Below are 12,089 nucleotides of genomic sequence, written 5' to 3' on the forward strand. Positions count from 1 at the left end.
GTGAATTCAGAAACAAGTACACTTATATAATTAATAATAATGATACCTGTGCTTATACACCACTCTTCTAGACCATTTAGTGTCTCCCACAGAGCAGTGAACAAAGTCAGTGTTATTATTATCCCCACAATCCAGCTGGGGAGCTGGGGCTGAGAGGAGTGGCTTGCCCAAGGCCACCTGCTGAGCTCATGGCAGTCACAGGAATTGAATCAGCAGCATGGAGACTCGCAGCCCAACCACTTAACCACTATGATGCAGCAGAGTGGGCTTAGATAGGTGTGAGTCTGTTAAGGATTGTTCTTCCAGCATCATGATGTAAATGAGGGTGTTAAATTGTAAACTTTACACTAGGTTTCCAAATTTACTGTTTGTATCTCATGTTTGCCCTGCCAAATATTGACTTTTCTTGTGCATTGAGCTAACTAAAAATTCAAGGATTTTTCTACTTGCAAGTAATTCTATCACTACTCCTTCTCTTATTTTGTATCAAAAAATGTTAGCTATAAATGAATCCCTACACTAACCGTGATCCTGACCTGGATAGCCTAGGTGAGCCTGATCTCAGAAGCTAAGCAGGGTTGGCCTCGGTTAGTGATTGGATGGGAGACCTCCAGTGAAGACTAGGGTTGTAGAGGCAGGCAATAGCAAACCACCTCTGTTAGTCTCTTGCCATGAAAATCCTATGGCCGTTTTCACACTGTCTATAAATCATGGGAGACTCACGGAAGGCTGCCGGCTTCTTCGCGATTTTTAACACCATCCGATTACAAAACGCCGTAAATCACTGTTTGTGGCGTTTTGTAAACAGAGGGCATCAAAAATCGCACGAGAAAGCCGGCAGCCTTCCGTGAGTCTCGGCGCAATTTATAGACAGTGTGACCTATGGCTTGAGGGGTCTCCACCACCATGCTAACAGCACCATTTTTGGAAGGAAATTCTGCAACTTCCTCATGACAGGTTTACTTCTGTGACTGGCCTTCTTTGTAATCCACATTTCTGACCTGTAGTGAAGATCTCCTTGAACAAGCAAGAGTAATAGAACCCAAGGCTGTTACTTCCATTTTATACACAGCTGATACTGAAATTGAAGCAAAAATTGAAGCAAATAAATACTATTACATTAGTGACCAATATCACAGCACAGAAGGTAGTATGACAGAAACATTGTGGTATACACACACACACATTTCTTTTAACCCATTATTGTCTCTGGATGAAGATTTTGCCATTCTTTGGAGCACTTTCAAAACCTGCCAAATCTATTTAGCCAAGAATAACTGTGAGCTGAGTCAGCATATTGACAGGTTTCTATCATTCCACCTTTAGGTCTTGTTGAAAATATTGCTGTTTGTCTCCAGGTTTGACTTAATTTTGCCCTTTGCGGGGTGAGGTATTCTCTGGAAAAAAGGAGGTTTTCCTCTTCTTTTTTTTTTACTTTGGCCTTTTGTGTGTTAGGCTGCTATAATGCTTTGAGACCCTGTTTTTTTATTCCTATATAGCTGAGTTATTTTCCCTCTTTAACTGCTCCACTCTTTTTCATCAGTGGAAAAAGCTGGTTGAATCCAACCCTTGCCTGGGCTCTAGCTGGATACTGAGCTTTGATTGGGCTCATAAAGGCCACATCCAGAAATGATACAGGGAAACAACTAGTTTGTTTTTTTTAAAAAAGCATCAGAAGTATGAATGGTCAGTTCTTATAATCATTAAAATAGGTTACCCTACTTATTTTTATATAGCATCACACACAGGATTTCAATAATCCATTCAGACTTAAGATATGTATCATATGTGATAATAGTACATTTTATTAATTTCTTAAATGCCAGATTTTTATTATCAGAGATCACAAAGTGTAGCACTCCCATGCATCAAGAAAACCTGTGTATTATGTATGTGGTGTGCCCCTTTCTGAGTACAAATAAGGTTATTGGCAATAGTTACTCACTTCTCTGATAACATGCTTATTATTATAAGGCACCTCAGATATGACCTACCCTAACCACCAGGAACATTTATAAACATTGCAATATTGTAATAAGATGAAGGGAGGTAACAATCTCCTCAATTTAATACTGCATGGATTAACATCATAAAAGCAACTGTGTGCACCTGTTGTGCAAAAAAAGAACTTGGTTAATCACAGGTCAGGAGGACATAACATTGGTTCACCAACAGACACAGTAATAGTATAGGCAGGTGAATAGAAAGTGCTATGGAGGCTCATGTAAAATGCTAAACGCAACACTTCAACAGCATACAGGATATCCGGGAAGATGACATGGGCAATGGGCACAGAAGAGCGAGTCGAGGTGTCAAGCCACAATTCCAGATTTGTATAATTGAGGCCCTTACAGAAGATACTCTCTTGCTTGTAGAAACGCACAGGAGCCAGATCTGCAGAGTCAGGGAAGCTTGTGGTAGAAGAGATTCCATCGATAAAATGTGCTGCCATTTTGAAGTCGCCATTGGCAAAGGGGGGCATGTCATTTCGTGTCTCTCTTTGGAAAATGATTTTGCTCTTCTTTTGGGAGATAGGAAGTATGCAGATCTCTGTTTGGGAAGTGGTGTTCTCAAAGAAGATCCACACACAAGGATCCAAGCTCTTCCTTCCACAGTGATCCCATCCATCTTCACTGTTATCTATATGGCATCTGTACACACTGTGCCCGTATTTGGCACACCGGTAATTAGAGTGGCAGGGCAAACCTGTGGGAGTCATATCATGGAATGGGGAACATTTTTGAGGACCATGAGCTGTGTTACACTGGAAATAACCTACAGTTGCATCGAGTCTGCAGTCATTGATACACTCGTTGTTTTCCTGGGAATATTCAAGGTGCTCCCGCTGGGCTATCAATCCACAGTAGTGCCAACTGCCATCTTTAAAGAAGCAGCTGCGGTACGAAGAACCCCAATAGTCACATGGTGTGGCACAGGTTTTGCCTGAAGCTCCCAAGCCTTCTTCTAAGGAACAGTAGTCCCATTCTTTTCCACTGCCCCCTCTTTGCTGACACCAAGTGTAGGCATAGCCATGATACCCACAAGCCTTTTGGCATACTCCACCATAACTTGTATAATGAATAATAAAATGGGAGATGGTGAATGGGACAATGGAAGAGAATAAAAGCAGAGCCCCGAGATTACTCAGCATCTTCTTTAGATCCTGAAATGCAAAAGGTTCTGTTAACTACTATTCCAAAAGCATATCTCACCCCTATCATCTCTTTCCATCCTTAATACTCATCTCCTTGTTATGTGTTCATAAAATTTGTTCTAATGTGCTTATTTTTTAAGATTCTGTAACCTGCCTTCAACCATTCAAGAACAGGGTAAAGGCAATCTAAATCAATCAAAGAATAAACTGTGTGGGGTGGGGTAGGGGAGATGGGCAGCAAGCAAATTTGCAGTTATACATTCCCGGGTCCACAACCCTGGGTAGAGCATTCTCATGATCAGCCTGAAAAATACTGAGAGCTAAAATGATAGCAAGACAGTTGTTAAAGCTCTCAGTCATCCAAACCTAATCTGGACTTTGAATGTACTTCAAGATTACCTGTTAGTTGGCTAGATTTGAAAATGAACACAGATTTTGCTACACCTACGGTCAAAATACTTTTATTCAGCTTGGAATCTGCAAGACTACCAAAACTAGACTCTATGCCTGTGAAAAATAGTGTGCATTTGAGTGGCTGAATGCCAACATGCAACCAGGCTGTATGACCTGCATTGCATCATTGCTTGATTGTTTGACAGGTGTGCAGAGATGCACATATTCTTTAGTTTTGTGTAGTCCTTTGTTGGGCCACATTTTATTTTAGTTTGCACCTCTTCGTGCTTGTGCAAATCTTTGCACAAAACACATATACAAAGACTGCAGAATGCCCTGTCCACAGCAGCTGACCCAGTACTAATTTAGCTTTGGGCAACTGGAGAAAAGTTCCTTATTTCCTGGGGATTTCATTGAGCTTTTTAAAAGAACTTTGCCTTCTTTTTTGACTGCCCGGAGGGCTAAATAATGCATTTGAATTTTTAAAGAACTGGGTCCAGGTTTTCCTGATCCATCTTGGGTTTCCTGCAGCCTCACAGCAACTGTGGGGAATGGCTTTTTAAAAATAACAGAGAGCCCATCTGAGGCTTGGAATGCTGCGGAGGGGGTGGGCTCTCTTGCCTTGCCCTCGCTAAGCCATTTCCCCATGCCAAAACAGCACTGGTGGGGAGTTATTTCCCCATTTTTTGCTGTTCCATGTGCACATAATACTCCATGGGGAGCAGCAGAAAAAAAGGAAATAACACTCCCCACCCCCAAGCTGTTTCGGCATGGGGAAATGGCTTGTTGGGAAGGCAGAAGCACTTTCGCTCCCCATGGTGGCACTGAGGCCAAACAGGCTCTTCTTTGTTTTTAAAAAGCTGCCGTGTGGCCGAGGGGACCCATCTCTTTAAAATCCCACATGTCTTGTTTGACCCTGATTGCAGTTAGTTTTGAATGTCATTTTCTTCTACTTGTATCGGAATGCCCTTCTGCTGCTTTTTTTTGTGTTGCTCATTTTATTATAGCCTGTTGCTTAATTGCTGTATAACTCTTTCATATTTTTAACTTTGGCTGTTGGTTTAACTAGTGTTGTGAGCCACTGAGAGCTTTTTGAACAGAGGGCAGATAATAAATATTTTGAAGAAATGAAATGAAATGAATAAGGAGCATACATGAATGGTTGATCAGGCAGTTGCTTGCAAGTAGAATCACCTACAGGTAGGTAGGTACTCCTGCTTGCCATTTTAAGCAATAACTGGACAATGTTTTTCACAACTCTAGACATAAAAAGAGGCATTCTGAAAAAGTTAATAAGGTTCAACTTCTGACCTTCCCCCTTAAAGCGAGCAAACAAACCAACAAGCACAGAGTTTTATCAGGAACATCATTGGTAGCAAAGGCAGTTGTGATATTTTGGGGGACAATAGCTGCTTATGAATGAATGTATTTAAGATACTTATGTACCCTGCCTGTCTCCTTACCCAGTCAGGGCCAAGGGTGATTTAACATATCAACAATACAATCCAAAAATAACCATTTATTAAAATCTTTAAAACACATCATTAAAACAGATAAGCCAGGTCCACATCTACTGCCTGGGAAACTTCCCCATACCCTCCTATTAAATAGTTCATAGGGGTAGGTACCTGCCTCTCACCTTCTGGGAGGTTGTTCCAGAGCAGTGGACCAGCATTTAAAAAGGCCCCAGCCATAGGAAGCCTAAGCCACTTCAAGGAGACCCAGTGGTGCAGAAGGTTCATGCCAGGAGAGATGTTCTGGTGGCTGATTGTTGTGACAGCATGACCTGCCTTTCTTCTCATTTATGGCATCAGCAATCACACCATTGCATATTTGACTGACACAAACGGCTTCAATGGCTTCCAGAGCAAAAGACAAAATTGTCCTAACAGAACAAAATATATTGTTATGGCCACTGGTTGGCCATTCCTTTGTTAAGCTAATGACCCAGGATGGTCAGCTAATTGTTAGGTGCTAATCTCTGTATAGTTCTATAGCTCTCAAGCACCCTTCAGAACCTGGAGAGAGTAACATAAACCTGAAAGGAGGGTATGTATGGGTAGGAGTCTGTGTAGAAAGTGCAGGTTATGTTGGGAACATAGAGAATGGGACAGTAGATTAAGCAGAGATTGGCTGGAAGTGAAAGACTTTGGGGTGCAGAATCTGATGTAGGGTAATCGAATTGTTACCCTAAATGAGTACATCTTTGCTGCCACCTCTTTTCTGATTAGTAAATAAAACAGCTATTACCAAAGGACCATACATGTCTTATACGAAGGAAACATGCTCAAACCAAGGCAACACACACTTGTCAAGACAGGATTGGGAGACAGTATGCATCAGTGGCTATGAGCCAAAGGACTCAGAAGCCCCCAAATGCCAAAGAGCAGCTCCCTCAAGCATGACACTCGCCTTAGGATCCAACAGATCTTGAGTCAGGCAGGCAGCCCCAAAGCAGGCATCAGACATGATGTCACCAGCACTCTGAAAATGGCCACAGAGAGCCAGCAGAGGGCAAGGATCATACAGGAAGAGGATGACGGGAGAGGCCACGGCTATGGGGAGCAAACCTAGCTAAGGTGGACTTATCCAGGGCAGTGAGCTTAAGAAAGGAGAATGGAGAGGAGAAGGATATAGGGTGGAGCTGCCCCTTCTAGTTTGAGGCCAATCACAAGTGAATGGAAGAATCCAGGCAGGGGTCATCTGAGAGCAACCAGAGGGGCTCTGCATAACCCAAGTGGTGGCATGTCTCATAATATAAAACCCAGGAGTGCTACCATGAAACTTCTCACTACTCAGAGAAGTGAGGAGCACATAATGACATGCACAGCACATATTAGTAGTGTCTTGGTAGCTTCCTCCTAATCCCTTACAAGGAATGGTCTTCAAGAAGAATCATTTACAGATTTGTACGCTTAACTTGTTCACCCCCATTTCCCTTCCATTCAGGAATTAGAATACAAAAGGCTTAATTCTTAGACTCTGAATATTGCATGTTCTTCTTTTCAGTTGTGTAAACTATGTGACCACAAGTTATCCAAGAATCAACAGTGAATATCTATTTTTTTCTATTTTACTTCGATTATACCCCACCTTTCTCCTCAATGGGAATCGAAAGCAGCTTACATCATTCTCCTCTCATCCATGTTTTCCTCACAACAGACCCTGCAAGGCAAGTTAAGCTGCATGTGTGATACTGGCCCAAGGTTGCCCAGTAAGCTTCCATGACACAGCATGGAATCGAACCCGGGTCATCTGGATTCTAATCTATCACTCTAGCTAATACATTAGTCTATGGCTGTATAATGACATGAAATGTGGTTTCACAGGCCAATGCCCAGCATGTGATCTACTGAATATCACTAGTCCTTAGGATGAGTAACACTGTGATAAAGAACTTACTAGTGCTAGAAGCCAAAGAATCCTAAGAAACCAATTAAGAGGTCACAACTTCTTGGAAAAAAATCCAAAAGTATAATCATTCACTTGATTTTTCATATTAAACAGAAAATAATCAAATTCCATTTTTAGTATTACACAATACATTATTTATTGGTCCTATGTTCTGCTGATCAGAAATGCACTAGGAGTTCTGTGAAGGGCTGCCATCTTTCTGCTAGTGGTAGGGGATTCCTCACCCCAGATCTTGTTTTCCACCATCGTTTGGCAGCAGAAGAAAAATAAAAAATTCTGTTGGGCTGACAGTGTGACATCACTTCCCGGGGCGGGAGGGGGACCTGAAAACAGCATCACAACATCACATATGGTGCCCATATGTCTTCCCCTTCAAGCCACCTGCCAGTTGCCAGGCCACGCCTAGCAACTCTATTTCTTTGTTGAATCTTAATTCCCAGGAGCACAAGGACCTGATTCAGATTGGGGCCTTGGGGAGTAGTGTGGTGTAGAAGTTATAGTATTGGACTAGGATCTGGAAGACCAAAATTCAAATCCCCACTCTGCCATGGAAGCTTGCTGGGTGACCTTTGGCCAGACACACTTTCAGCCTAACCTACCTTACAGGGTTATTGTGAGGATAAAATTGAGGAGAATAGTCTAAGCCACGCTGGTTCCCCACTGGAGAACAAGCCAGGGTATAAAATAAATAAATAAATGCTGCATCAGGAAAGAAGGTTTAAGCCTTCTCCCACCAGGCCATTTTCCCAACTTTAAATAGCCCCAGGGAACTTCCCCACTGGGAAAACCTGCATGTTTACTTCAGGACACGTGTGGCCTATCAGTCCACATAAATGCCTCATCCTGGCAAATAGTGGGCTGCTTTAGAAGAGGATAACATGGGGGGAAGCTTAAGTCCCACTCTCTCTGTGGGCTATGATCAGGCCTGATCCAGATTTGGCCCCATGCACCCAAGAATTAAGTTTGGAGTGCCCACTCACATCACATCAACAGGAATTGGGGCTCATCTGAAAATAATGTATCCATGTAGTTAGGTTCTGATCTTCTTCCAGAAAAGGGTTCAATCCAACCACTGCTCAGCTAAGTGCAGGCCCTTCCTCTACCACAAGGTGCCCTCCTCCAGCCTCTTCCTCTGGGTAGATGAGAGTAAATTCTTTTATTTTGGCTGGAATTTTTGGCAGAGCTTAAACTGATACATAGGTTGAACAGGCTGGGGTTTTAAATATGGTGATTTGTTTTGAATGTTACATTGTTTTGTTTAGAAGATATCTGTAGGACTATTAATGGGTTTGTTTTCCAATAATGTTATAAACTCCCCCAAAGTAGAATAGGCTAACAGAAATCTACCTACAAGAATATACTGGGCAGAAAGGGAACAGCTGTGTAGCAAATAAACTTGCCATAGTACATTTCTGGGACATTTTGGCCATCTAGAGTGAACTATCCAAGATACCTGGAGGGATAAAAACTTTCCAATTACAGTAGTAGTATGGTTATATGAAGATGTAGTATGAAGATGCTTCTGGTAAGTGGCAACGCTGAAACTTCTAAACCATGGTTGCACTATGGAACTTGTCTCAACTCAGAATCCTTCTTTTGCTTAGATTAGGGGTGCCACTCATATGATCCTAAGGTATCCCTGCTGTAAGTCACACAATTCAGCCATTTTCAGGGTTAAGAGGCCACAGATTAGCAGGACACCATACTTCCATGTACAGCCATAGTTTAAGTGGACCCACCCTGCCATATAAATCGTCCTTGAGGCTAACTTCCTCTATATCAGAATTCCTTGAATTGAGGAGGTTAACCATGAATGCGGTTCCTCCTTTAAAGCTTTCATTCTGCCCTTCTGTTTCAATGTTTTCTTGCCTGGATTATATGCACACTCCCAGTGCATGGGATCACACTGTAAGATTGCCATGTACTTTTCAAAATATCACTTTGTGTATCAAACGTTCAATGCAGAAGGCTTTGCAAATCTTAATCCAATTCCTTCGCACAATAATGTTGTGATGTAGATTGTGATGCTGGAACAGATTTTTCTGGGAGCACTTTAATTCCTTGCACTGAGTCTGTAGTCACTGAATCCAATAAGTTCATAACAGATATCATGCTCTGAACGTCACACGGCTCCATTATTAGATCACATATGCTTCCTAGCAAGTTAACAGTTTAATATGCTTTAAAAGTACCACACATACACCATTTTCTAGTGCACAAGAGCTCACTCTCTGAGCATCCCCTCGATGCTATCTATGCTTCAGTACGGTAATAAAGTGCCAACTGACATCTGGCAAGCACAGCTTTAAAAGCACATCTGTTCCTAGGAACTGGAAAATGAACACCTACCAGACAGTTTTCATTAAACAGCCCCATTTCTAAGGATAATCAATCAAATTCAGAATAGCTGCTTCCCATGTTTGACTTCCTATTAACCACATTCAGAATTACAAACCTTCCCCACACCCAGTCATTAGAAACCAATAAAGGCAGTCACATACAGATACATGGTAATGGAAAGAATCCCAAGAGTTATCATGCCTAAATCCCTGTAACTATTTGAACATTTCCAGGGGGCTACCTATGTTAGTTCACACCCAAACTGCTAAGGACAATCACTGAACTGCCTCCAAAATTTCTTACCAAGCATTCTCCTCATTCCAAATGAACTAAACATGCCAGATGCTCTTTGCTGTGCTTTCAGCCAGAGCAGGAGTTTGGGCCTCAAATGACCACGAAGAAATGCTGGAAAACAGCATAACCTCCTGCTCTCATTTATTCTTTATTTGCCTGAATCAGAGTTCCAAGAAAGTCATTTTAGTTACTTACTCCTGTCCCTTTTAAAGTGTTCTTCTTGCTGGCTCTCTCCTGAACCCCCAGAAGCAATGATGAGTGAGCAATACTTTTTTGCTGTTTATATGCTGAGGGAAATTCCAGACTTTGACCTCATTTTTAAAGGCAGCAAAAGGGGGAAAGGAGAAACGAAACTGCAAATAAGGCATTTTCACAATGTTAAACTACATGGAGTATGCCATCAGCTATTGATCCCAAACATTTACTGAGCTATTTCCATATATATAACATAACAGGCACTGTGCATACACAACAAAACAATTTAATTGCCATGATATGAAACTAGCTTCATCATACTGAACATCTATTTGACTATTGTCCTAATGTTATAGGACTCCAGTGACACTTTACAGACTCCCCAATATATCCCAGCATATGTATATTAGCAATTTCTAATATTATGTACTTCTCAGTACTTTATGTTGGTGTTCTTGTTTAGTATTTAACTAAAGTATTCTATATTCTTAACATCTGAGCAGAGATATTTGCAGTATTTGATAGCTGCCATGCAATAGTATGTTATTTTCTATTCTTGATGGTTGACATGTAATAGAACTTTGAATTCCACGATACTTGATAGCTATTTGATGCTAGCTAACATTTGATCTGACCTTGATGGTCCAGCTCTCACGAGATCTTGGAAGTTCCAGAGCGTTGTCCCTTGTTAGTATTTGAATGGAAGACCACCAAAGAAGTCAAGGTTTGCTATGCAGAGGCAGGCAATAGCAAACCACCTCTGGGTATTCCTACCTTTGAAAACCCAGCAGGGGCTGCCATAAATCAGCTGTGACTTGACAGCATTTTTCACCACCAATATTGGATAAATAGCACACAACGGCATTTGTAACAATTATTAAGAAGTGCCCTGCGGCTCAGTCCAGTGGTCCATCTAGCCCAGTATCCTGTTTCACACAGCAGCCAGCCATTTGCCCTGCAGGGCCAACAAACAAGGCGGAGAGGCCAAGGCCTTCCCCTGATGTTACCTCCTAGGACTAGGTTTCAGTGGTTTGATGTTACCTATAAACATGATAAGAACTTGCAAGATGCACTGGTCAGAAATAAACAGAAAGGATCAACAAAAGATAAGATTTCAATAATGAGTAAGGAGACTCCAAAGGGACTTTTCCATGTGTAGTTTGTTGCCTGTAGCTTAACACTAATACATTTCAGGATTAGGGTTGCCAAATGGCCTCCCCACCAAAACTACACAGGGGCCCTTTTCTAGCTTTTTTGCACATGTGCTTCCAGCTCCTGCATGATGATATCACTTCATTGACATTATCACTGCCCCAGCCGCTGGGAATGCCTACTAGTGGCTTTGCTGGCCAGGCACTTTTCCGACACTTAGCGGGCAAATGGGTTCACTGCTTCCTGGATGCGGAGTAGGCTGGCCCAGCTGGGGCTGGGCATTTCTCCAATGCTCACAAGGCAAGTGGGCCCACTGCTTCCTGGGTACGGAGGAGGGTGGTCCAGATGGGAGGTGGTGGTACAGGCAGTGTAGGAGGTTGGGCGGACCCGCCAGCCACTCCTCCAGATAGCTCCAGCAGGTTAGTCACCTCACCAGCCTATCCTCCACCACGGGCAAAAATACCAGACATTTATGTGTCTGGTATTTTAACCATGTTTCCCCCAGACAGCCCCATAAAAAACCAGACTGTTGATGAGGGAAACTGAACCCCTGGAGACTCTATTCAGGATTCATCGGGTACCAGAAATTATTACATAAGATCCTTTATAAACTGCAATTCTAAAGGTGTGGGTTATGTCCCTGTGGGTTAATGTATATAGGATATATGAGGAGATCTGTAAGGATGCACATTTGTGAGCACAGAAGCTGCACTAAGCTACAGAGAATGCAGGATCCACTTATCAAGCATTTTTTTGGCCATGAAAAATTCAGATAAGCAGCTGACGTTCTGGGTCATTGAGAGTATATGGACATCTGATCATCAGCAGGATTGACTTCTGAAGAGGAAAGAGGATTTTTACATTGAATACTCTTGTGCCACAAGGCCTAAGTGAAGAATTGGACTGGATATGTGCTGTTTGAAGGAACAACTTAATTATTGGAGTAGACCCTGTTTATTTGGAGTTTTGCTGGCGTTGGAGGCATCTGCGATGACGCAACTTCTGTACAGGTATGATTGTCATCTTTTGACATATTGCATCATCTTACCCCTCCCTCTTACCCTCCTCCTGGTGATGGAAATTGCTGTCAAGTCATAGCTGACTTATAGTGACCCTTGTTGGGGTTTTCAGGACAAGAAACTAACAG

General features: G+C 42.3%; 1 protein-coding gene across 1 annotated transcript; it reads right to left on the minus strand.

Annotated features, from left to right (window-relative positions):
• Positions 1 to 1,776: 1,776 nt before the first annotated feature.
• On the minus strand, positions 1,777 to 9,887 carry LOC129337261 (uncharacterized). The gene is made up of 2 exons (XM_054990827.1): positions 9,791 to 9,887; positions 1,777 to 3,163 (listed from the first exon to the last, which is right to left on the minus strand). The coding sequence occupies exon 2, from the start codon at positions 3,149 to 3,151 to the stop codon at positions 2,138 to 2,140; it is 1,014 nt and encodes a 337-aa protein (XP_054846802.1). The 5' UTR covers positions 3,152 to 3,163; positions 9,791 to 9,887; the 3' UTR covers positions 1,777 to 2,137.
• Between the last annotated feature and the right edge of the window lie 2,202 nt (positions 9,888 to 12,089).

Source organism: Eublepharis macularius, chromosome 11 (assembly GCF_028583425.1).
Source record: "Eublepharis macularius isolate TG4126 chromosome 11, MPM_Emac_v1.0, whole genome shotgun sequence".
In the NCBI taxonomy this organism is placed as follows: Eukaryota; Metazoa; Chordata; class Lepidosauria; order Squamata; family Eublepharidae; genus Eublepharis; species Eublepharis macularius.

Excerpts from the sequence above, each read along its gene's own strand:
- LOC129337261 (XM_054990827.1), bottom strand. The coding sequence starts at position 3,151 with ATGCTGAGTAATCTCGGGGCTCTGCTTTTATTCTCTTCCATTGTCCCA.